Source organism: Diabrotica virgifera, chromosome 10, assembly GCF_917563875.1.
Source record: "Diabrotica virgifera virgifera chromosome 10, PGI_DIABVI_V3a".
Lineage (NCBI taxonomy): Eukaryota > Metazoa > Arthropoda > Insecta > Coleoptera > Chrysomelidae > Diabrotica > Diabrotica virgifera.
The window spans coordinates 25,676,064-25,702,330 of NC_065452.1; the positions used below are offsets into that span (position 1 = coordinate 25,676,064).

The 26,267-nt window shown below is 33.0% G+C and overlaps 1 protein-coding gene across 4 annotated transcripts in view; it reads right to left on the bottom strand.

Moving 5' to 3' along the window:
* Positions 1–1,684: 1,684 nt before the first annotated feature.
* Positions 1,685–26,267, bottom strand: part of LOC114336211 (synapse-associated protein of 47 kDa) — a 161,356-nt gene continuing 136,773 nt past the window's right edge. For 3 of the 4 annotated variants that reach the window (XM_050663315.1, XM_050663318.1, XM_050663316.1), the window contains exon 8: positions 1,685–7,487. In XM_050663315.1, coding sequence (XP_050519272.1) covers positions 7,348–7,487 — 140 coding nt within the window. In that variant the 3' untranslated portion in view covers positions 1,685–7,347. Of the gene's footprint in view, positions 7,488–23,309; positions 25,915–26,267 lie in introns of those variants that run through there. The other variant, XM_050663319.1, reaches the window with a different exon arrangement.

The window sequence follows — 26,267 nt, forward strand, 5'->3', positions numbered from 1 at the left end:
AATTATGGATAGATATGGCGCTATAATCGGAAAAACACTATTTATTAGCGCCATCTATCAACAATTCTAAAAAATATTTCGAATAAATGTTACTTATTTTTTCATGAGGAATCCAAATCTGCAATAAACCATGAGGATTCCTATTTAAGATTTTAAAGTTACCCTACCCCCACCCCACCTCTAGAGGGTGGAGTGGAGGATCGTGTTTGATGTTATTCGATAGGTTCTTGAAAAATATTAAATACGTATTTTTTGGTCTTTCATTTGGAAGTGCATTTCTCGAGATATTAAACAGTTTTTATAATTTACCTATGGTATCACGATAAATCATTTTTTCCAATTCTAGAGCCATCTATCCCCAATTCGAAAAAGTGTCTCGAATAAATGTTGCTTATTTTTACGTAAGCAATCCAAATCTATAATGGGAGTTTCCATTTAAGATTTTAAAGTTACCCCCACGCCCCACCCCACCTTTGAGTTTGGGTCGTCTTTAGTGTCATTCCATAGATTTTTGAAAAATATTAAACGCATATTTTTTCGATCCAATCTTCATTTCGTCCCGCGAATTATTCGATCGTCCAGGCGATGAGTTCCACCAGGTACCTCGGCTCGGAGACCATCGCCGTCATGAAATTTGTATTCACTGACCTCCAAAACCACCAAATATAAAAAATTAACTCATTTCCGTCAATATTTCCTCAGTTCTAAATTGTTCATTTTCCATCTCTTCGAGATGCACTTTGAAAATGCATTTTATCATGCACAAAATTTTTTGCCGGAGATTAATTTAGTTCACAAAATTGCCTGACACTTTCTCGAATCGAATGCAAAAAGTTGCATGGCGATTCATCTTACTGCACAAAATTCCTAGGTTTTGGGCTTTTTAGTGCTTCGTCTATTAGGAAATTCGAGACTTCTAACGTGTACAATTCAGCAAGTGAGTCGATTATTTTGCTCTCAAGTGTAGTACAGAGGGAACTCTTTTTTTTTTTAATATGATGCTTATTTCTTTAACTTTTTTTAGCACATTAAATAAGTCGTGCCTAGATATCACATCTTCCATTTCGTTGAACCTTTCTCTCGTAAATTTTTCTTTGACTAATTTGATCTCCCTTTTAATTTTTCTCTGTAGATGTCTATATTCTGTATCATTCGATTTTAAAAGTCGACGTTGGTCCATCAATTTCAAGATTTCGCCCGTCATCCATTTATTTTTCTTGATTAAGTGACTTTTATAACCATTGTTGTCTGTTTTCCTAATGTTATTTATTTGAATGTCCAGTTGTGCAACATCTAATTTATTTTTTGTCTTTGATGACTTCGGAGTAGGTCTTTCCTCCTGCTTTTATTAAATCTACACCTAAACTAAAATCATAATAAAGATGAACTAGAAATAAACAAACCCAGACATGTTGAATGTTACGAGGAGCACTCCCGAATCATGATTTACAATGTACCAACTTTGTAAATCATGATTTGGGAACTACAATGTATATACATTGTAAATTATGATTATGGAGTGTTCCTCGTAACATTCAACGTGTCTTGGTTTGTTTATTTCTAGTGCATCTTAATTGTGATTGTAGAATAGCTTTTATTTTTGCTCCTATGCATTAACTTTTAGATGTAATATCAAATCAATGTTTCAAATGGAAGGGATTAAGGCAAGTAAAGAAAACAGAAATTATATATGAGTGGGCACATTTGCTACATTTATTTAACAATCTGTACGTTATATAACAATTAGAATACAGGAGAACATGCTTAACACACGAAAAGCTACATCCTAAATGCTATAATGCTAACAGTTTTGAAACTTAACAGATTGTAAATTATTAACAGCGTTCTAAAACAAAACAAACTATTTATATACTATATTACACTGTTCAAATAATTACATAGAGTTTTTATTTATATTTATATATAAAGATTTAACAAAACTACATAATAAACAATAGAATAGAACTACAATAAAGATTTATAATAAATATACCAGCAAAAAACCGTCCAAAATTGTAAACATGTTTAATACTTAATATGTAAATTTTTTATTTTTGAATAATTTTCATTAATATTTTAGCTGAAGAATATTCATTTGAAACAGTATTGACTTAACAACACTCAAATCCTCTAACATTTTCTTTAGGAAAATCATAACAGTCATAAACATCACACTTCTACATAATTTCTGGTTCGCGGATTTTTGCTGCTAAGTTTATTTAGTGGACTACTAAAATCTCCCCTCACATGGTTGACAGTTGTAAACGTTTCCAAATAATCTAATAATTATATGTATAAGCCCATAAAGCCAGCCACTCAAAAATACTGCGGCGCCGTTTAATTTTGTCGAATTCGACTAGTTGACAAAAATTTTGATCGTGTGTAACTGTGCATTCAACAAAATCGTTACAATTTTACCACAAAGAAACTGGCTTCTGTACTGCAGAATTGATATCATTGACGATTTTGTCGAACGACACCGAAGTATCGTGAGTGGCCGGCTTAAGATTTCACTTATATTATCCTTATATTGCCGAAACAATGCTTTTTCTACTCTCATACTTTAATATATCAATTATTATTTCACTACCTGTATACAGATACAGATTTTCATTATGATACAGATTCTTAACCAGTACAATCACGAGATGACATTCGCGATGAAAATGGCACATGCGCAGTGGCCAATGTCGAGTCATACATATACTTTGACAGTTCTCAATATGTAAACAAACTGATTAATTTAAAAATTAAATATTTTTAAGAAAATGTTTGAATATATATTTTTATCGTGAACGATCATAGAAAATATCATGTATACAACTCGCATTTAATTATCATTATGAAGCTCCTATTCTATACGAAATCCGTCATACTCGCATCATAATGACCATCATTAAATGCTCGTTGAATAATATACTATTACGAACGTAATTGTTTATATGGACAAGTATTTACTAAGAAATAATCTGCTATTCACTTTACCGGAATTTGAAGCATTTTGTTCTTCACACAATGTTGCCAAACTGAATTTTGTTATTTTAGGTTTAAATTATCTAGCCGAATTCCGAGTCTACTACAAATGCATATTGATTAAGTCTTAAGTAATTTTTTACTTCATTTTCGAAAATATGTACATACATACCTCCATTCGTCCATTCGTGAGTCTTTTTACGAATAATTCAAATATAATAAAATTATTAATATTTGATGTTTGTATATTATTGATACACTTATTTGTAACGTATTCTTACTTTCTTTCTTTTCATACTTTCATATATTCATACTCTGTTTGGAAAACCATCCTCAACCGTCCGTGACTGGAGACCTCAGTGGTCTTCAGAATAAAGACATCAAAATAACTTAACAAAAGACACCGAAAACAGCATATATAGCAATTGGAAATGCATTATGTATAAATGACACATTATTTTTTTTTAAATACGTATTATACATGTATGTATATAAATATACATATACATATAAGGTGTAGACCCTATATCGCGTAGATTAATAAGTTATCACAAATAAGTACGAAAAATACAATTATTATATCTTTCACATGGCTTAAATAAATAAAAGGGTTTTCAAAAAAAACTTTTATACATTTAAACTTCAAAATTATACAATTTTTTGAGATACAAATTACTGGCTCTATTCACTAGTTTATCTAAAATACCCAATATATTTGATACTTCTATTTCAGAAGCTTAAATTATCGGGAAAAATAGAATGACTATTATTTCCACAACCAAAAATTATGTTTAAAGATAGGTGAATGGACCGGAGAGTAAAAAAACCTTGAATTACTCTCTCCAAAACCCTAGGAGGAAAAACGGCCATATATCTGCTTTTTCTTTTCATCTGCTTTTACTCTAGTTCTTTCCTTGTATGTTATAGCATGCTTTGTATCGTTTTGGGACAGACAGTGGGGAAGGACCTTTTACATCCGACCTACACAGACTGCCCCATCTAAATGTCAGAATGAATGGGTGGATGAGTAAGTGTGTATAGATGAAAGTAAGGAATGTTTGGAGTTGAATGAAAGAAACTATGAATGGTTGGATGAGAAATCATGCATAGATGAAAGTGTGATTAACTGGAGTTGCTCGTAACTGCCAACTGACATTCTCTGGTTAGTTCCATCCTGGGTTGGGGGACCCAATATACGGCCAACCAATTCATGGAATACACGCTAGAAGTGCCAGAGGGGAGCTACCAGTAAGGTCAACGGGTCAGATATGCTCGCTAAGAGCGGTTCCAGACCCGTCGGATGGAGAAAGAGGGAGTGGGATTAGTCGGTAGGCGGCCCGTCAAGATACAGATAGGACGGAACGAATCCGACAAACCTGAGACACCTTCCCAGACGGCCTTGAGAAGATTCCCACCTCCCAAAAAAAATATCAGGCCGAGGTGACAGCGATAATAGAATGAACCCATGAAGAAAACTTTATATCTTGTTTAATAGCAAGGTAGCTTTGATTCCAAATATAAATCTAACTTATTCTGGACCCGTGTTCAATTGGTATAGCCACTCGACACATCGCACACAGTTACCATCCTCTGAGTAGGATTTCATGAGGACATTGAAAGAAATATGACTGCAGATCGTCTGGCCAAACTTTTAGTATTATGTATTCCTTAGCGCTTCTGTGGAGTACCTCATTTCACATGTGTCTAGGAAGAAAATCTAAATGGTTTCTTTAGTTTAAAGCTGAAAGAGGGAAGTATCTTGTTTACAGATATCAGATTTAAGGCTGATAACTAATAGAATTGGCCGATGAAGAAAAAAACAATATCTTATAATTAAATATTATTTCTCATTACCAGTTTATTGTTTGAAGACTTAAGTTTCACCTTCTGGATTGACAGATTAAGTGATCACAATCTTAAGTATTTCCTTAATCTTAAGTATATGTCTCGAGAATTCAGATTAGAAAAAAAGTTGGTACACGCGACAAACGAAATTTAAAGTGTCAAAGCTCTTATATTAAAAATATTTACTGAAATTAAATACATAACACGTTTTAACTATGAGTGGAGAACTAGGACTAAGAAGGGTATATAAATGATTTTCAATGGATCACAAAGATACAGAACAACAGATGGCGAATAGGTCGAAGTGTGTATATTAGTGTTTCATTATTACAAAAAGTGTTTTAGATTGCATGACCTAAATAATTCAAAGATTGCCATCACCATTATAATGAACTAATGAATATTTCCAGCAACCTGATAAATAGAATCAAATTATACTAAGCGATTAAATATAAAGGCGGGAATATAAAGTTACCTTAATTTACCATTTTAGAGAAAATACCTGTTTCCATCACTGGTTATTATTGGATACTAAAAGCAAGGAATAACCTTTACCAAGTTTATTTACCAAAAGTTTCAAATATGTCTACTTTGCATTATACAGCTAAAATTAAAAAACTATATCTTACCGGCACTTTACTTAAGTGTCTTTTTATGTTCCAGTGCATTGCTTGTTAGTATACGTTCATGTAAAAATATATAGTGGGAAGCACTACTTGAGTTCGCATTTACCAAGGCACCTTGGAAAGCATGACCATCCAAGTCCTATCACTATTCTATCTTCTCAACTTCACCATGACCAACACTATCATTTTTCTCATGAACAACTATTTAGCTACGATCTCCATCAGAGTTAAATTTACAAACATAAATCTAATAATAATTCATTTTCATATTCAACCATTTGGGGCTGTTCTCACCAAAAGCAACCAGCGACCGCAACAGAACAGCAACGCGACTCAGCGCTAATGTTTAATTACACGTGTTTTCACCTAATAAAAGGCTTCTTTTAACCGACAAAACAACGATAAACTCAACAACAACTCAACCAGTTGCTCATTAGTTGCTGGCAGCGCTACATACCGCGTCGCCGACGCCACTTGCCCTCTACAGTTGCCAAGAATAGCTTAGTCATAGAGGACGAGACAGCAAAATCTTTTAACTTTTGTGGCTCTCGTCGAGCACAAGAAGCTTAAAAACAGTTGATGTCAGTAAGTACACAAGAGCAACTCAACTAAAGTTAGGATCTTATTGTAAATGCGTTAAGGTCGCCGGTTGTTTTTGGTAAGAACACGACCTTTAAGTTATAATAAAAGTTATATTTTTGCCATTAGGATACATTTTCGCCATTTGTCAGACAGCTTGTATTGCACAAGCTCTTGCTGCTAATCGTTCAAACTGTGTTACTTTTAGCTGGCTTTAAATATTTAAAATATCAAACTTGCTGGTGATCCGTGGACAAAATGACTATTTATATGTATTTATGTACGTACACACACACACATATATATATATATATATATATATATATATATATATATATATAGAACTGGATTCGGATCCGATGTATTTATCGACCGTGCAAGTATATTCTATAACACTATAAAACAGTGTTGAAATTATCGGGAATTGCGGTCTGTGGCTTAGATTGAAACTACATTTAATTCTGTTGAATTCGATATTTCGATGAGTATTTATTAATTTTTCATCTTCATCAGGAACAAACTACAAAATTAACTAACAGTTAGGTACAAACGTAATATTACAATGATATAACTTACGAATTGTTGTAGGTATGTTATATAAAGCAATTTAACTTAAAGCTATGCATGTCGTTTCACGAGAACGTCGAGGGCGGCACTGAGTCAGGTATCTTTTCTCACATGTGTTAAGGGTCAAAAGTTCCAATATCGAGCCATCTGTTTAATATTCTGCTATTTTTCGAATTTTAAAACATTGCAGTAAATTTCGCTTAATCTACTTGTGTCTGATTTGTAATTAATTGAACGTTTATTACTGTTTATGTGGTACATCTCGAGGAACAATCTTTTCTTATAATTGCTTTCTGAATCTAAGATCTTGATATCTGACAAATTAAATTGGTGTCCTGTTGTTATGGAATGGAATTAATAAATACTCATCGAAATATCGAATTCAACAGAATTAAATGTAGTTTCAATCTAAGCCACAGACCGCAATTCCCGATAATTTCAACACTGTTGTATAGTGTTTTAGAATATATATATATATATATATATATATATATATATATATATATATATATATATATATATATATATACATATATATATATATATATATATATATATATATACGTGGTTTCTTGGAATGTTTCATTTGGCAGTAAATTTGTCCTTGAGTTTGATAGTTGTACATAACACTGTGATGTTAAATAACCAGTTTGGAATATATCTCACAATCCTTACTCACCGTAAAATAGGCCCTAACTAGTTCCAGAATGTATATTATATAACATATCAGTCAGAGTATTAAAAATACAAAAAAAATTCACTTCAAATCAGTCTCGTCCTGAAGCATTTCTTCTATCTCTTGTTCCCAGTTGTCGCTCTTGGAATTGGTTGATTTCTGCTCACTGACCATCTCGTAGTCTTGTAGTTCAGCCTCTAGCTCTTTCTCCCATTCTTCTTCTGCACGAGCAACATCAAGGATAAGGAAAAAAGGCAAAAACAAAAATAAAAATGCGCAATGTAGAGTACTGTGGTAGTATGTCTATTTGATAGTGGTCGATGTTCTTTCGAGAAAAGTTAAAATTAAATTGGAAATGTAAATTTATGGGAAGTAGATTCTGCGAATAGAATCTTTTTTATCTGAATTCTTTAAAAATACTCTTTAAGTAAAACAGTTATATATAAATATGACATTTTCCAATTTAAGTTATTTTTTTAGCGGAAGACATTATAAAGTGCCAGATCAAAAGAAGCTATATACAAAAAATTCTTGAGCAGTCCTGCTGAAACCAGATGCTCAGAGAATTAGTTTCCTGGTTGTTTTGCACATATATTTTGGGGAAATCTGAGCAACTGGTGGGTCCACACCTTGGAAAAAATGATCATTTGCAAATGAAAAATTGTCTTCGTAGTTACCCCTTAATGACTATATAAAAATTGGGATTACTCAAGTTTCAAGTAAAAAGTATTCCCTTTCCCTCACAATTAAGTATTGTAATAATTCATCTTTGTAAACTTGAAGCTACTTGAAAATTTTGAGATTTAAAATATTTTATCGCTTTCAATGCATCATGAATGAAACAAATTCAAGCAGCATTACACTTATGTAGTTTCAGTTTCGAGAATATTTATAAACCAATAGCTCAAACTTTCAACTTTATAAAAAAATATTTTCATAACGTATATAATTCATCGTATAACGTATATTTTTAAAATGGCTTTTTTAAATAATTTTACCACTGCAGCAAAAATAGCAATCTCACTGGTAACATTTGTCATACATTTAGTATCAATGTTTTGCAATTTTTTTCTTTATAAGTACATTGACTATTTACTATTGTTTTGATTTAATATTTTTTATGGTATCACACACAAGAAATGGTCTTATTTTATTGCGATTTTAGTTTTAATCTAATTAAAATGCAACAATAATTAAATTACACACCTTTTCTTAAAATTTTAGTGTTACACCGCACACATCTTATGGAAAATATAATGCCACTCAAATGCAATAAAATTTACATTAATAGAAAATAGATTCGTCTTGAAATTTGAATCATTTCATATCACTGCGCCAACTCTGAATTTTAATTAATAACGGCGTAAATTGTAATTAAAGTTTATCGAAATCCCATTTTTCGAAGTCCATAAAACCTATTCATAAATCCTATTAGTGTAGTGGCTATTGAAAACAGCTTCCCAGCGAGAGCTAAGCCGATTAAAGGAACTATGTAGGCACTTTTGTACGACTGACCAAATTATACCTAATTTATTATCTATATCTATAAGATAAGAGTAAGCCTCTGCCTTAATATATATATATATATATATATATGTATGTATCGGTTTTAGAACGTCTTTCGACGTTGTCCGATGCCTAACTTCCACGTCCTTCTATCATCCCATTGGCCCTCTCTAAGATCCCTTGCACTCATTGCTTTGGTTACCCCTTCTTTCCATGTCTTTTTGGGTCTTCCTCGTTTTTTGCGGTTTGGTGGTACCCACTGCATGATCTTTTTGGGAAATCTTGTGTCTTCCATTCTTTGAACGTGACCATACCAAATCAACTGTTTCCTCTCAATGTCTGTTGTTAATTCGTCGTCTTACTTCCTCATTTCGAACTCTTTCCCTACGGGATATACCTAACGATCTTCTAAACACATCCATTTCTACAGCTTCTAATTTTTCACTGCCTCTGCCTTAATACCGGAAGAAAAATATCAGACATTATTATACAGGGTGTCTGCGTAACTTTGCACCATATGGGAAACTTTTTTAATATCAATTTTACGAAAAAAAGTCATTCTTTATAAAGTGCTCTGCATAGTCTAAAACCTAAGATGCAATCATCAGATATCAAATTTTGTCAACAGTATACGAGGTATGTCAAAAAATATTAATTTCGCTCAAAAGCAAATTACCTTTATACTTCAAAATATCAAAAAATTTTATTATGAAAAGTTATTTGTAATTAAAAACCATATTCAAATACGCAATAACAGCCATCTACATGAAAAAAAATTTCTGAGATTTTCCTAAATTACCGATTCCGAACATCATTTTTATTTATTAGACATGTAATAACTCTTTTATTAATAATTTTAGGAAAAAACTTATTCTTCATAAAAATCTGTGGATAGTCTAAACCTCAAGATAAAACCATCAGTTTTCCAAGTTTATTAATTTTATACGAGGTGTGTCAAATAATATGAATTTAGAAAGAATATAGAAAGAATTCTTTCTAAATTCATATTATTTGATACATCTCGTATAAAATTAACAAACTTGGATAACTGATGGTTGCATCTTGAGGTTTAGACCATGCACAGATTTTTATGAAGAATACCTTTTTTCCTAAAATTATTAATAAAAGAGTTATTACAGGTCTAATAACTAAAAATGATGTTCGGAATCAGTAATTTAGGAAAATCTCAGAAATTGTTTTTCTCGTAGATGGCTGTTATTGCATATTTAAATATGGTTTTTAATTACAAATAACTTTTCATAATAAATTTTTTTGATATTTTGAAATATAAAGGTAGTTTGCTCTTGAGCGAAATTAATATTTTTTGACATACCTCGTATACTGTTGATAAAATTTGATATCTGATGATTGCACCTTAGGTTTTAGACTATGCAGAGCACTTTATAAAGAATGACTTTTTTTCGTAAAATTGATATTAAAAAAGTTTCCCATATGGTGCAAAGTTACGCAGACACCTAGTATATAGAATCTATTCACGTAAATTTTATTTCATTTGAGTGACATTATATTTTCCATAAGATGTGTGCGGTGTCCAATATTTTGACATTTTGTTAAAGTTTTGAAAAAAAAAAGAACGTTTCGTTGCGTTTTTTATCCAACGAAGTAATTAACTATGGTAAAAAGAATCACAATTTGACTAAATAATCAAGCTATAGACAAAAAAATCGCCATAACATCAACTATTATAAAAAATGTGTATAAAACTTATATAGAAAAAAATATAGCTCCATTTTGTCGGTGAGTGTATACTGGTATCTCTATATTCATTTTAAGTGCCGTATGACAGCTAAACTACAAAGCTTAGGATGCTAAAAAAAGTATTTACAATGAATCCAATTTCTAATTTCTTCATACTGATATGTTTACCTACCTATCGCATTAAATATACGCGACATTTCATTGAATTTTTCATTGAAATTTGAGACTACAAATTTTTCATTTGAAAATGAATATAAATCTTATAATAGATATATGTACCTCTACTAATATTTTCTTATATTATTCCACACAATCTGTTTTGTATTGTCATTTTTAAGCAACTCAAACTGGACCCGTGTCATAATTTTAGGAAGACAAAGATGTTTTTCATTTACATATAAATATCAGTATAGATCACTACAAAATTATGTACAAATTTTTAACACCTTTTCGTTCCTTTAAATATCTTTAATATTGCATACATCGTTACATGAAACAGGCAGTCAAATCAAAATGCGAAAGACGTCCTAGTTGTATACAACTAACCACCACAGAAAAATTAATATGGTCGAGAGTTAGTATAGGGACTACCATTGAAAAGTTTACGTTTGAAGTTGACAGCTATTATTGTATTTATTCGACATTAGATAGTAGTGAATGCTGTGATTAAAATACTTTCAATTTTAAAGTCTCAGTATAAACCATATCAAAATCCAATTCGAACTTATTCTAGAGCACTCTTGTGTTTTCTCTTTTTCTTCTTCACGTGCCATATCGGAATTATCCGACGTTGGCGATCACAATTGCGAAGGCTTCTGGATTTTCTGCAACTTGAAATAATTGTCCTGCATTTTATATCAGTCCATTCGCGATGTTTTTTAACCAAGAAACTTGTTTTCTTCATACACTTCACGGCCCCCTATTTTGTCTTTAAGGATCAGTAGTTGCAGTATTCTATATCAATTTCCCCTCCTATACAGGGTGAGTCATGAGGAACTGTACATACTCCTACCTCATATAGAGGCTCCTATAAGGAATAACAAATGACTATTAAAAAGTGTCTGCTCCCATTGTTTAATAATATACAGGGCGAGTTTCGCATTTTGACAGAAATTTGTATTCGTCATAATTTTTGAACGGTCAGATCGATGTGTCTCTTATTTTGGCCAATCGTTACACTATTACCACCTAATCAACTAATTTATTCAAACTAGAAAAAATCAGATCCGGCTTTAAAAAAATTAGTTCGTTTTGGTCTTAGAAAAAGTTTCACCCTGTATACGCTTTTTGAAAACTCTAATATGAATTTTACAAATTAGACAAATAGGCAATTAAAATGGCATATTTATTTTTTTCCACACACGATTACTTAATTTTTTATAAAAAAATCAAATTTCACTATGAATTAAAAGTTTGGTAAAGTGAACCATAGATTTAAAAAAAATAACTTTTATTACAAAAATTAATTTTTTTTGCACAAATAAGTAATTTATGCTACCATCCAAACAACTGATTTATTCAAACTAGTGAAAAATCAGGTCCGGATTTAAAAAATTAGTTCGTTTTGGTCTTAGAAAAAATTTCACCTTGTATACGCTTTTTGAAAACTCTAATATGAATTTTGCAAATAAGACAAATAGGCAATTAAAATGGCATATTTATTTTTTTCCCCACACGATTACTTAATTTTTTATTAAAAAATCAAATTTGTCAAAATCGGAATTTTAACCTAAAAATGAAAAAAAAAAAATGAACTCACGGTTTAACTCGCTACAACTCTGTTCCATTTTAATATTTTTTTCTGAAATATTTACAGCACATACCTCTTACCATTGTGAAGACTATGAAAGTTGTAGACTTTCAGTCTTCTTCTTGTAAAAGGTGCAAACTTGTAAATCGCAAAAATTAGGTGGAAAAATTTAAAATTTATCAATTTGATCACGTCTATGTTAAACTATAGAGTCCAAAAGAAGTGTTATGGGAAGTTTTAGATCTAGACGTGTTATAGAAAAAAAAATGGTAAAATTTTTATTTTTAAAAAAAAATTTTGTTTTTGTTAATTAATTTTTGTAAAAAAATTTAATTTTTTTAAATCTATGCAAAAACTTTAACAAACTTTTTATGCATAGTCAAATTTGATTTTTTAATAAAAAAATAAGTAATCGTGTGGGGAAAAAATAAATATGCCGTTTTAATTGCCTACTTGTCTTATTTGTAAAATTCATATTAGAGTTTTCAAAAAACGTATACAAGGTGAAATTTTTTCTAAGACCCAAACAAACTAATTTTTTAAATCCGGGCCTGATTTTTTTCTAGTTTGAATAAATCAGTTGATTGGGTGATAACATAAATTAAATATTTGTTCAAAAAAAATTCATTTTTGTAATAAAAGTTATTTTTTTTAAATCTATGGTTCACTTTACCAAACTTTTAATTATTCATAGTCAAATTTGATTTTTTTTTTATAAAAATTAAGTAATAGGATGGGGAAAAAATAAATATGCCATTTTAATTACCTATTTGTCTAATTTGTAAAAATCATATTAGAGTTTTCAAAAAGCGTATACAGGGTGAAATTTTTTCTAAGACCAAAACGAACTTATTTTTTAAATCCGGGCCTGATTTTTTTCTTGTTTGAATAAATCAATTGATTGGTGGTAACATAAATTAAATATTTGTTAAAAAAAAATTAATTTTGGTAATAAAAGTTAATTTTGTTAAATCTATGGTTCACTTTACCAAACTTTTAATTCATAATCAAATTTGATTTTTTTATAAAAAAATTATGCAATCGTGTGCGGAAAAAAATAAATATGTTATTTTAATTGCCTATTTGTCTTATTTGTAAAATTCATATTAGAGTTTTCAAAAAGCTTATACAGGGTGAAATTTTTTCTAAGACCCAAACGAACTAATTTTTTTAAATCCGGACCTGATTTTTTTCTAGTTTGAATAAATCAGTTGATTAGGTGGCAATAGTGTAACGATTGACCAAAATAAGAGACACATCGATCTGACCGTTCAAAAATTATGACGAATGTAAATTTCTGTCAAAATGCGAAACTCGCCCTGTATATTATTAAACAATGGGAGCAGACACTTTTTAATGTTTATTTATTATTCCCCATAGGGGCCTCTATAAGAGGTAGGAGTATGTACAGTTCCTCATGACTCACCCTGTATATCCCAGATAAGAAATTTTCCGTTCTGAGACAATCTTCATACTTCTATGTCAAACAGTCAAGCGAATACTATAAGTGCTAAGTGAACACAACCAACAAAAGTATTTCTTCGTTGAGCAAATTTCTAATGTTGCATATGCTTCTTCTTTAACGATACATAATTTTGGAATGTGCCATATTCTCACAAAAATACATGTAGACACAACAATTTTATAATAGAGCTTCGCTAACAAAAATTATCTCAGGGGTCGCAGTCTAGCCCACTGCATGAAACCGAGTTGCCCAAAAACCATTTGTATAGAATTTGTGCACACATTTGAAAACTCACGCTTTTCATGAACCTAATATTGACAATCTGAAAACGTCTAGTCAGTCAATTTTAGTTGATAATTAAATATCACTTATCTCTACCACTTCTGTTCCGTTTTCATTTCGGATATATGACGTATCTTAATTTTCAAAATTGACAAGGAAATGACTTATCTGTAATCGGCTATTTACTACAAATTAATCCATCAGTGCTGCTTATCAAGAATAAGTATACCTCAAGTCAAGACCTCCTCCCACAATTAGTAACACATATGAAAATTTCTCAGGTACCAAATGTTGGCTTTCAACATATAGGGCCTTAATATGCTGCACGAAAATTTTCTGCAGATGAGCGGTCAAACCATCTTCTCAGGTCTTTCAGCCACCAGTTCTGGCGTCTTCCTACAGATCTGCTGCCCTGTACTTTACCTTCCAATATGATTTGAAATATTTCATATATTTCCCCCCTCAACACATGGCCCAAGTATTGTATTTTTCTTTCTTTTATTATTCTTAGTAGTTCTTTTTGTTTGCTCATGTGCCGAAGTACCTCAATTGTTAGTAACTTTTAGTACCCATGGAATTCTCAGCATCCGTCTGTATAAGATATATACAGGGTGTTTGGTAAAGAATGGGCCATAGCTTAACCTTAGATTCCTGAACTTAAAATAAGTCGATTTAAGCTAACTTACCTTAGTACAAAAGTTGATGATAACCGAAATACAGGGTGTCAAAGTTAAACATTTTTTTTTAATATTTCCCGACAGGCACGGGACAACAACATGAAATTTGGTAAGTGGTGCTGGTATTGTACAATACACTAAATTATGTTAAACAAACGTTTCTGGCTACTACCAGAGACGTACGACGGGGGAACGTGAACGGTTGACCCTTCCCAAATTCTACGCCACTTGCGGAATTGCTATTTTAGTGCAAGTTTTTGATTCTCCAATACTTTCTATGTAAAAAACATACTCTTCATTCGTAATGATTAAGCCATTAGTTTTCGAGATATTTGAAGCTAAAAACGAAGGAGCATAATACATTAATCAAAATAAGTGTGCCTTTTTATTTTTAACTTGAAATATCTCGAAAACTAATGACTTTATCGTTACGAATGAAGAGTATATTATGTGCATAGAAAGTATTGGAGAATATAAAAATTATGCTAAAATAGCAGTTTCATCAGTAGAATTTGGGAAGGGTCAACCATTCACTTCCCCCTGTCGTACGCCTCTGGTAGTAGGCAGAAACGATTATTTAACATAATTTAGTAGGGTGTACAGTGCCTACACTTTCTGCCAAGTATCACACGGATATGTCAAATTATTTTAAAGTATTCTTTTTTTTTAAATAATTTATTTATTTAAAACTTTAAGAAATATGTGTGCCCGGTACTATAAAACTATTTGACATATCCTTATGATACTTGGCAGAAAGTGTAGGTACTGTACACCCTACTAAATTATGTTAATCGTTTGTGGTTAATACCAGAGGCGTACGACAGGGGAAAGGGAATGGTTGACCCTTCCCAAATTCTACGCCACTGATGAGACTGCTATTTTAGCATAATTTTCAGATTCTCCAATACTTTCTATGCAAATAATATTCTCTTTATTCGTAACGATAAAGTCGTTAAGTTTTCGAGATATTTGATGTTAAAAATGAAAAGGCACACTTATTTTGATTAATGTATTATGCTCCTTCGTTTTTAGCTTCAAATATCCCGAAAACTAATGACTTTATCGTTACGAATGAAAAGTATGTGTTTTAAATAGGAAATATCGTGAATCAAAAAATTGCAACAAAATAGCAATTCCGCCAGTGGCGTAGAATTTGGGAAGGGTCAACCATTAACGTTCCCCCGTCGTACGCCTCTGGTAGTAGCCAGAGACGTTTGTTTAACATAATTTAGTGGATTGTACAATACCAGCACCACTTACCAAATTTCGTGTTGTTGTCCCATACCTGTCAAAAATAAATAAAATAAAAGTTTAACTTTGACACCCTGTATTTAGGTTATTATCAACTTTTGTACTAAGGTAAGTTAGCTTAAATCGACCTATTTTAACCTCAGAAATCTGAGGTTAAACTATGGCCCATTCTTTACCAAACACCCTGTACATCTCAAAGGCATCTATTCTTTTTTCTGTTTCAGAGTCCATTGTCGAACTAAGCTTATTAATTAACCATAATTTGCATTATTGCACCTTCCATCTGTTAGTTTTAAGTGTGGATGGTTGCCTACCTAAAACTCAAAATACCCATTTAACTTTATCTGATTTATACAATCATTTATACATTTTCCACCATTGACCTTCAGGGTAGATTACATTTTAACCCCAATATATTGATTTTTGATACAGTTATAAATAATTTCAACATAAGTATCTAATTATTCACATTGATGGCTAGAGTAACATTAATACACATACTTCCGGTTGCATTGACTGTCTTGTTCAAGCATCCGTTCAAAAATGTCATTCAGATCAGTTGCTATGTCCATTTAGAGAGGTTTCCCTCAGGATCAGCAGCCCACAAACTTGGGGGTACTGCGTTGTCATGACGTAAAATCAAGTAAAGTTCAAACATCACATAATAATATTAACTATAACAATGTAACATTATAATAACTTTACGCCATTTAAAGGTTTTCACTCAGATATTTTTAGTGGCTCAACTATGTATACTGTGTAAGTATTAACCACATGTTGTTTCAACCATAGGCAAAATTTAATATTTACGTTTAATTTAATTAAAGTGGTTATACTTATTCTAGGTAAGAGGCACTGATAATGGAATTTGCATTCCGAAAACGTTCTATGATGGGGTCTGAAAGGGTCTTTTTAATAAATATATCTTTTATAAAGGATTTTCGAAAGAAAATATCGACTATCTTTATTTTTGTAGTATCTTAACACGTAAAAAGACCAGCGTTAATGTCACTTACAACCTTTTTTTCTCACTGACTTATATGTATATTGGAAAAGCATTTTCAGTGTCTTAAAATGTTTCTGTTATGAGAAACCGGTTACTGATTTCAAGAAAATTGCATGGATTAATTAGTTAGGGTGAAATAATGCTCATGAGTAACAGCAAACATTAGTAAACACAATTCATATTGTAGTAATTCATGAAAAGATATGTTTTTTCAATATATTTTAACATGACATCTTTTCGCTTACGGACGATATATAAACTCTTAAAAATATATTTGTATATTTAGTGGATTTTACTCTTTACATGTATTTTATGCTAACTATTGCAGAAGCATCACAAGAATTTATTGCAAATTGAAATATTCTTAATACAAAATAATCATTTGTATTATGCTAAAGATATATTTTTAAAATTATAACGTATATAATTTCTATCAACAACACTGACTACTGGAAAAAAACATTTTTAATGTTTAGGTACTTTCGTGGAATAAATAATACAGTGCTAGCCAAAAGTACCCACCCCTCGTATCTTTTGAACGGTTATAATTATAATAGTGACATTTTGAGGGAAAAAACAAACGAACAGTCTTCTCAACATTCTCAATCGGTCACAGAGCCATTGTGACCGATAATTTTAAATGGCTCGTTTGAAAAGTATTGAACATAGCTATTCAATTATACTAATCTTTTTCGTTTTAATCGATCTTGATGAATAAATTAAATAAACAGTAAAATTACACTTTCGCATTTAATTAAAATAAAAATTCTAACGTCCGCCTCTGGTTATTTGCCAAAAAAGTTGACGGTTTTTCAATTCTTTAGTTATTTTTACTTTGCTAAGTTTTGCAAAAGTGTTTATACCTTGAATATTTAGTTTAATTATTATTTAATGAGACGTTTAGGCAGCTGTCTTAATAATTGGTGAATGTAGAAACAGTTTACTTGCAGCGGGACCTCTTTTAATGAGAGGTACCCCGATCGCCCTATATCAAGGACAAGGACTTATCTGACGAAGCTTCTTCGGAAGTTTGTAGAAACAGATAGTGCTCAAGATGCCAAACCATCTGGCCGACCAACAATTAGTGACGACAAAAAAATTGACATAATTGGAGAAATGTTAGTGAATCCTACTTCTTACAAAGCCCAAGTTGCGTCTATCTGTGGAATCTGTCAAATAAAAGTAGGACAGAATCTTTCATAGGACGAGTGTTGACTGAAAACAAATTTCATCCATACAAATTAAAAATTGTGCACAAACTTTCAGATGAGGACACCGACCGAACACTAGAATTCGGTGAAAATATGTCCAATCAAATTAACCAACAGCCAGATTACATAAAAACAATTTTATTTAGTGACGAAAGTACTTTTTCCCTGAATGGAAATGTTACCACATACAATGTGAAGAATTGCAATGACAAATCCGCACGTCTTTCGTGAAAAATATACCCAATTTCCAGAAAACATAAATGTTTCGGCAGGCATTTTGGGAAACCACATAGTTGGGCCTATTTTTCTCAATGCTAACTTAACCGGTGAAGTGTATAGGCAGATGCCACAAAACGAAATTGAGCAGATAATTCTTGAAATTCTGGAAGTTAATCCAGATGAATTCTGGATTATAATGTTTTAACAGGATGGTGCTCCTGCACACTATTATGGTACAGTAAGACGTTACCCAAATGAGGAATATCGGGCTAGATAGACTGAACGACGAGGTTCGATAGAATGGCCAGCTCGGTCGCCGGACCACACACCATTAGATTTTTTCTGTGGGGGTACTTGAAAACCAAAGTTTACGCTACAGCATTCGACAGTATTGAAATTATGACATAACAAATTTTTGAATAATGTAGGACAATTTCACACATTTGAACAAGTACGACAAGAGTTTAACAATACGATGTATTACTGTCAGAAAGTAGATGGGGTACATTTTGAACACTTAATATGTATAGGAACTGGTTCTTAAATCTTTTATTAATTAAATGCAAAACTACAATTTTAGTACTTATTTAATTTATTCATCAGCTTAAACCTAAACAAAATTAAATGAAGTAAAAGACGGACGTACTCTCAATCATTTATTGTAACTTCCGACGACCGGTTTCGCTCTTTGAAGTATGTAGAGCATCTTCAGGTCAACGGATTCACTTGAATCATTTAGTGACTTGTAACCGTTGACCTGAAGATGCTCTACATACTTTAAAGAGCGAAACCGGTCGTCGGAAGTTACAATAAATGATTGAGAGTACGTCTGTATTTTACTTAATTTAAAATGAACTCTCACATGCAACCCATTCAACATTTAAACAAAATTAGTATGATTGAATAGGTATCTTAATACTTTCAAACGATATATCACTTGCTATAAGGTCCCATTTAAAATTATCGGTCACAGCAGCCCTGTAACGTCATCTATGACTATTACGTCACCTGTTGAGAAGCATGTTCGTTTATTTTCTCACTCAAATTTCACTATTATAAGTATAACCTTTTAAAGATACGAGAGCTGTGGTGACTTTTGGCTAGCACTGTGTATGCGTTAGGGTACGAACATGCCGAAGATACATGGATGTGCGCGGTGTAGGTCGCGATCGCCGTCGCTATATCAATGTCAAAAACAAACCTTCATTTTCTTATGAGATCGCACATACCAAGGATGTGTCACCCATTCACTCTCGCGACCTATCATCGCGGTTTACAGCGATGTCGATGCCAAAACAAAATAGTTTGTTTTACATCGCGATCGAGCTGCTGATCTCGTGGTAAATTAAAGTTTATTGGTGGTTTTTAAACCACGTGACATTCGCCGGAGCTACGGCTTGTGTATTTTATTGATTTCTTGTTGCTGCAATCAGGTTGCGACAAGTTTTGGTTATACGGAAACCGCAAAGAACACTGAGAGGAAGGTATCTTCGTTATGTTCTGCTCGTCATCGATGTAAACCTCGACCGCGATCGCGACCTACACCGCGCTCATCCATGTATCTTCGGCATGTTCGTACCCTAAATCACTACCAACGGAACTTTGTCGCGTAATGTCGTCACACGATATTAGCACGTGCAATTACCTTTCGAAGTATTATCACACTGTAATGTTGTGCGATTATGCGGCGAGGTCATTTCGCTATATTGTTGCAAATCTATGCACATCTTGACATCATTTTAGAGTCAAAAGAGTTATTATTAGCTTAGGTATTTTAATTAGGAATCCATTAAATATGACAAATTCACAAATTACAAATGAAAGGAAATGCTTGCACAAATTCATAAAACATTTGTTAATTGAACAGGGCACTCAGTGGACATAGAATAACAAAATACAACAGCATTGACACCATGCAATATTAATTTTAAATATCCAAACCTCAGCATTAAAAGTTAATACTGTTCTATTAGTATTAAGACTAATACAAGTAACATATTTGTAACAGGATGATTCACATTCAACCCTATTTCAGAAATTTTCTTAGAATAGAAGAGGCCAAAATTTGTTTTATCTGCTAATTAAGCAATTTTTACATCAAATTAGATCCAGTTGCAATAATCCGTAAGTACGACAGAATTAAGTATTTACAACTATTTGGTTTAACACACTGTTGAACATAGCTGTATTATTATCATGCGTAGGCAAGAAATCCACAAAATTCTATAGCTAATTTCTCTTATTCCCGTATTCTTTCCTCTTGCCATCAATTTCCAAGTTTTCTGCGAACGAGCGGTCAAAATGATCTTTTGCCCTGTAATTTATCTTCTAATATGATTTAAAGTAATTCATATCTTTCACCTCTAAACACATGACCCAAGTATTGTATTTTCCTTTCTTTGATTATTCTTAGTAATTCTTTTTGTTTATTCATGCGCCGACGTACCTCATTGCTAGCAACCTTTTGTACCCATGGAAATCTCAGCATCCGTCTGTATATATACATCTCAAAGGCATCTATTCTTTTTTCTGTTTGCATTCTGTTTCTGGACTCATTTATGAATCCATTATACAACTTTCATAGCCATACAGCAAGACAGAAAACACAACATCGATCTTCTTCTTCTTCTTCTTTTTGTACAGACATGACTCTGTCTGTTTTTTTTTCTGTCTCTAGTGCCTCTAGTAAGTTGTCGTTCCATCGTTTTCGTGGTCCTCCCACTGATCGTCTTCCTATTGGGGAACCGTCTCTCGCTGTCCTGACTACCCTATTTGTTGTCGTTCGGCTTATGTGGTCATTCCATTCTATTCTTCTGTTTCTTACCCAGTTATTAATGTTATCCACCTTGCATCTCCGTCGTATATCTGTACTTCTAGCTCTGTTACACTGGCAATTGGGATTTGCTCCCAAATATTTTATGGACCTTATCTGCTCTATTATTTGTCCCTTGGCATAGAAATGTACGTTTATTGGTGTCTTTGAGTTTACTTAAATTTTAGTTTTGGAAACGTTTAAGTGTAAACCAAACATTTCGCTATGAAAAACCATCGCATTTATTATATTTTGTAGTTCTTGTGCGTTGCTTGCTAGTAGGACAGTATCATCGGCGTACCTGATGTTGTCTATGTTGGTTCCATTAATCTTGATTCCATCTTGGACCTCGTCCAATGCTTCTCTAAATATAAACTCCGAATACAGACTAAATAAAAGCGGCGATGTCGCACTCTTCGTCATATTCTTATATCTTCGGATGTTGGGTGCCCTGGGGGTTAGTGAGCTTGGAGAGGTAGTACCTTTGTATCGGTTTGACTGAACACTGGTCCTCACAAGCTCACAGGGCTAGATGAAGCGAATATAGCTCTTCCAAGTGGAGCCTTAGGCTCTCTCTAGTGAAGACCGTAATGCGTGGTGAAGAGCCACATCCTACACGAGGTGCCCCTGTTAACGCAGAACATTACGGATCTAGACCGGAAGGTCGATAAATATTCCTGAAAATGGTAAGCAGCATTTCCAGTACCATGTTGGGGCGTATGGAAATTTATCCAGGACCGGCCTAATATTGGATAGTAGGAGGCAAGACTGCAGCAGTTTGATTGGCTTCTATACTGCGACTTACCAACCCGTTCGGCAAGCGTGGTGTTTTATGTTGCCAACATCCCCTCAAATAAATCGAAATGTCAGATTTTAAAACAAAGACGGAAAGACCCCAGGTGAGTAGGATAAATCCAGAGTCTCACACTGATTTATCAGTCTGTCCCAAGGATTCTGGGGGGGACAAAAAACTGACGAAACGAGAAATACGAAAACCCTTTTCATTCTACGTTGCCACCTATAATGCCAGAACTCTATTGTCAGAAGAAAAATTCTTCGAAATGGAAGATGCAATCAAAGAAATTAAATGGGACGTAATAGGAGTCTGCGAAATACGACACCGTGGTGAAAACTTAAAGACGCTGAAATCAGGACACCTCTTCTATAGCATTGGCTCCGAAACCGAATCAGTTGGAGGGGTCGGTTTCTTCATCCATAAAAAACATAAGAAAAACGTAGTTGATATAAAAAGTGTGTCTACAAGAGTTGCCTATGTAACCCTAAAGCTCAACAACAGGTATAAACTGAAAATTATCCAGGTATACGCTCCAACAACACAACATCCAGACGAAGAAGTTGAATACTTTTATGATGATATATCTGTAGCTCTAAAAGACACACCCACCCACTTTACAATCCTGTGTGGGGATTTTAATGCAAAATTAGGCCTTAAAGAAGACGAAGCAGAGACATCACTAGGAAATTTTGGAACTCTAGGTAGAAATGAGCGGGGAGAAACACTCTTAGGCTTTTTGCTACAGAATAACTTGTTCCAAATGAACAGTTTTTTCGTTAAAAAACTACATAGAAGGTGGACGTGGGAAAGTCCTGATGGTAAAACAAGAAATGAAATAGATTACATTATCAGCGACACCAGCGACAACAGATTATCACAGACGTGAGCGTCCTAAATAAATTAACTACAGGAAGTGACCATCGAATGGTAAGAGCCACAATAAAAATAGACCTCAAAAAAGAACGAAATCGTTTGATAAAAAAGAAAACCTTGCAAGCCTGGACTCCCCCATTAAATATTGATAAATACCAACACCATATAAACGCTGCTTTGGAAAGAAATACAACTTCAGATGAAAGTATAAATAACTTAAATGAAAACATAATTAGAGCCATTGAAGAAAGTCAACGAAAAAACTGCCCAAAAAAGAAGAGAGATGAAAAAATAAGCCCAGAAACTAGAGAACTAATCAAAACGCGAAGTAAAATGAGAGGAAGCGAAAATACTGAAAAAAGTGCGTTAAGAGACATCAACAAGAAAGTGTCAAAGGAAATCAGAAAAGATCTAAGGAAGTATAAAACTCAAAGCATCCAGAAAACAATAGAAGAAAATAAAAGTTTGAAAGTTTTACGAAGGAAATTGACCAACGGAAAATGCGAAATACATAAATTAAAAAATAAAAACAGCGAAATAACATCAAACAGAGAAGATTTACTAAATATCGTAGAAGAATTTTATTTGGAACTATATAGGAGCCAAAGGCTGAATCAAAATAATCTGAGGGAAGCGGTTTCAAAGAAAATAATAAACCAAGGCTCCGAAATACTACCAGAGATAACCACTAGCGAAATCCATCAAGCACTGAGAAAAATGAAAAATGGAAAAGCACCAGGTGAAGATGGAGTCGTAATAGAGGCCATTAAAAACGGAGGCCACATTCTTATAGGTAAAATAAAAAATCTCTTCAACTTATGCCTTCATCAAAAGTCGATACCTGAAAAATGGAAAAACGCAGTAACAATACTTTTGCATAAGAAGGGAGATAAGACAGACTTAGAACATTATAGACCCATTAGCCTGCTAAACCACTTATACAAACTCTTTACAAAAGTAGTGACATCAAGAGTAGAAAAGAAGCTAGATTTTTACCAGCCAAAAGAACAAGCTGGATTTCGATCAAACTTTGGGACAAACGACCATCTGCAGGCAGTCAAGTTACTAATTGAGAAGTCAATAGAATATAATAAATCCCTTGTCCTAGCATTCGTGGATTTTCATAAAGCCTTTGACACGATAGAGCTGGATAGCATTTTAGAAGCTCTAAATGAATGCCGCATTGACTACCGTTACAGTACACTCATCTATAATATTTATAAAGAGGCAACAATGAGTGTTAAGTTACATGATAAAACCAAACAAATAAACATAGAACGCGGCGTAAGACAAGGCGACACACTCTCGCCAAAACTATTCATAACTGTTCTGGAATATGCCTTTAAGATGCTCAACTGGGACAATAAAGGGATCAAAATAGATGGAGAAAAGTTAAATCATCTTCGTTTTGCAGATGACATAGTCCTTATAACTGATGACCTAGGAGAAGTAAAGAAAATGCTAAATGAGTTAGACGCTATCTGCTGGAAAATAGGCCTGAAAATGAACTTTTCTAAAACTAAATTTATGACTAATCTGATTCCTAGCGGACAGCTGATTATACGCGAACAAGAAGTAGAACTAGTGGAAAAGTACATTTACTTGGGTCATGAAATTAGAATTGGCAGAGATAACCAAACATGCGAAATAAAAAGAAGATTAACTCTTGCTTGGGCAGCCTACGGAGCTCTGAGAGACATATTTAGGAGCAGTATACCGATCGGTTTAAAAAGACAAGTGTTTGACCAATGTGTGCTACCGGTAATGACATATGGAGCAGAGACACTGACTCTAACCAAGGCAACAGCGTCGAAAATGCGGGTTGCTCAAAGGCGCATGGAAAGATCCATGCTGGGCGTAACTCTACGGGATAAAATAAGAAATGAAGATCTCAGACAAACAACCGGTATCGCAGATGTTGTAGAACGTATCACCAGGCTCAAATGGAACTGGGCAGGACACGTCGCCAGGCTGAAAGATTCAAGATGGGCACGAAGGCTGATGGAGTGGAGACCAAGAGAAGATAAACGAAGTAGAGGAAGGCCGCCTACACGATGGACAGATGATATCAGGCGGATTAGTAAAAACTGGCAAAAATCAGCACAAAACCGTGAAGTGTGGAAACAATTGGGGGAGACCTATGTCCAGCAGTGGACGTAAATTGGTTGGATGATGATGATGGGTGCCCTATTTCAGTGGTTGCAGTATGATCTCAATTCTCAAGTCTTGATCGTGAATTCCAATTGTTCTCAGAATTTCGATTATCTTTTGATGGTTAACGCAGTCAAATGCTTTTCAATAATCAATAAAACATACATATACATCTACATTCATGTTCAGTTGTCTTATACAGTGTGTTAAGATACCAAATATCTTAGATATTCCACCTTACTATACTACTTGCTTTAAGGAAGCACCCTGTAGAGTTCTTTAAACATCTGCTTATTACTACGAGATCATTTGGAGAAGTTGGTGCTTACACTAAGAATATTTAAATGTCTAAATAAATATTTAAGGGTTTTGCATTATCTTTCTGTCAGATACTGACCAATTTACCATTTAATTTTACAGGTTGTTTAGGTTTACAATGGACAACCAAAATAATTTGCAGACTTATGATATCAATAATAAGTCATCGAGAGAGAGTGTTATTCTCTATTGATTTAATCATTAAACAAACCATTACTTACAAACTTTTTACAAATTTATATGAGAGAAAAAAATATCTTAACAATATTATAGTAAATGGAGGACTGTTAGGATTATTTCAGACTTGAGATTATAGCGGCAATAAAAAACTGATTGGAAAAAATTGTAAAATGTATTATAATTGTATGTCTATTGTCTTCTGCCTCTTGTACTTAAGAAAACTTCAAAATCCAATGTATAGAATCAAATCTGTCTCACTCTGTGAATTAGTGACTATGGTGTGAAGCAATTCAAATGAAAACGGGATTGGTGTATGAAAAGCTAAACTAAGTCAACTAAAAGTGATGTTAAATGGGAAGAATTAAGATTAGTCTAAACGTAAGTCTGGGATTTAGGAAATAAAGGAAGCAAGATGTCGTCCATCCTCTTAAGCTGCGACAAAACAAAACAGGAAACTAACCATCTGTTTTCTTATCCTATTAGTTATTAAAAATATAGCCGATATAAACATGCACAGCTTTTGAATGTTCAGTTCATGTATCATAATACATAATATGTCCTTAAAGTCAAACCACTTAATACAATGGAAGTATTTTTGAATCACGAATTTTATTATTCGTAATATACATATTACATACAGGGTGCGCCAAACCTCTGGTTTTTTTTTGATTACGGCTAAACTATGAGATATACAAAAAAATGTTTATAACAAAACTAATGTGTATCAAAGAGGTCTATAATTTAAAATTATTTTCAATTATACAGGGTGAGTCAGAACGACGGTA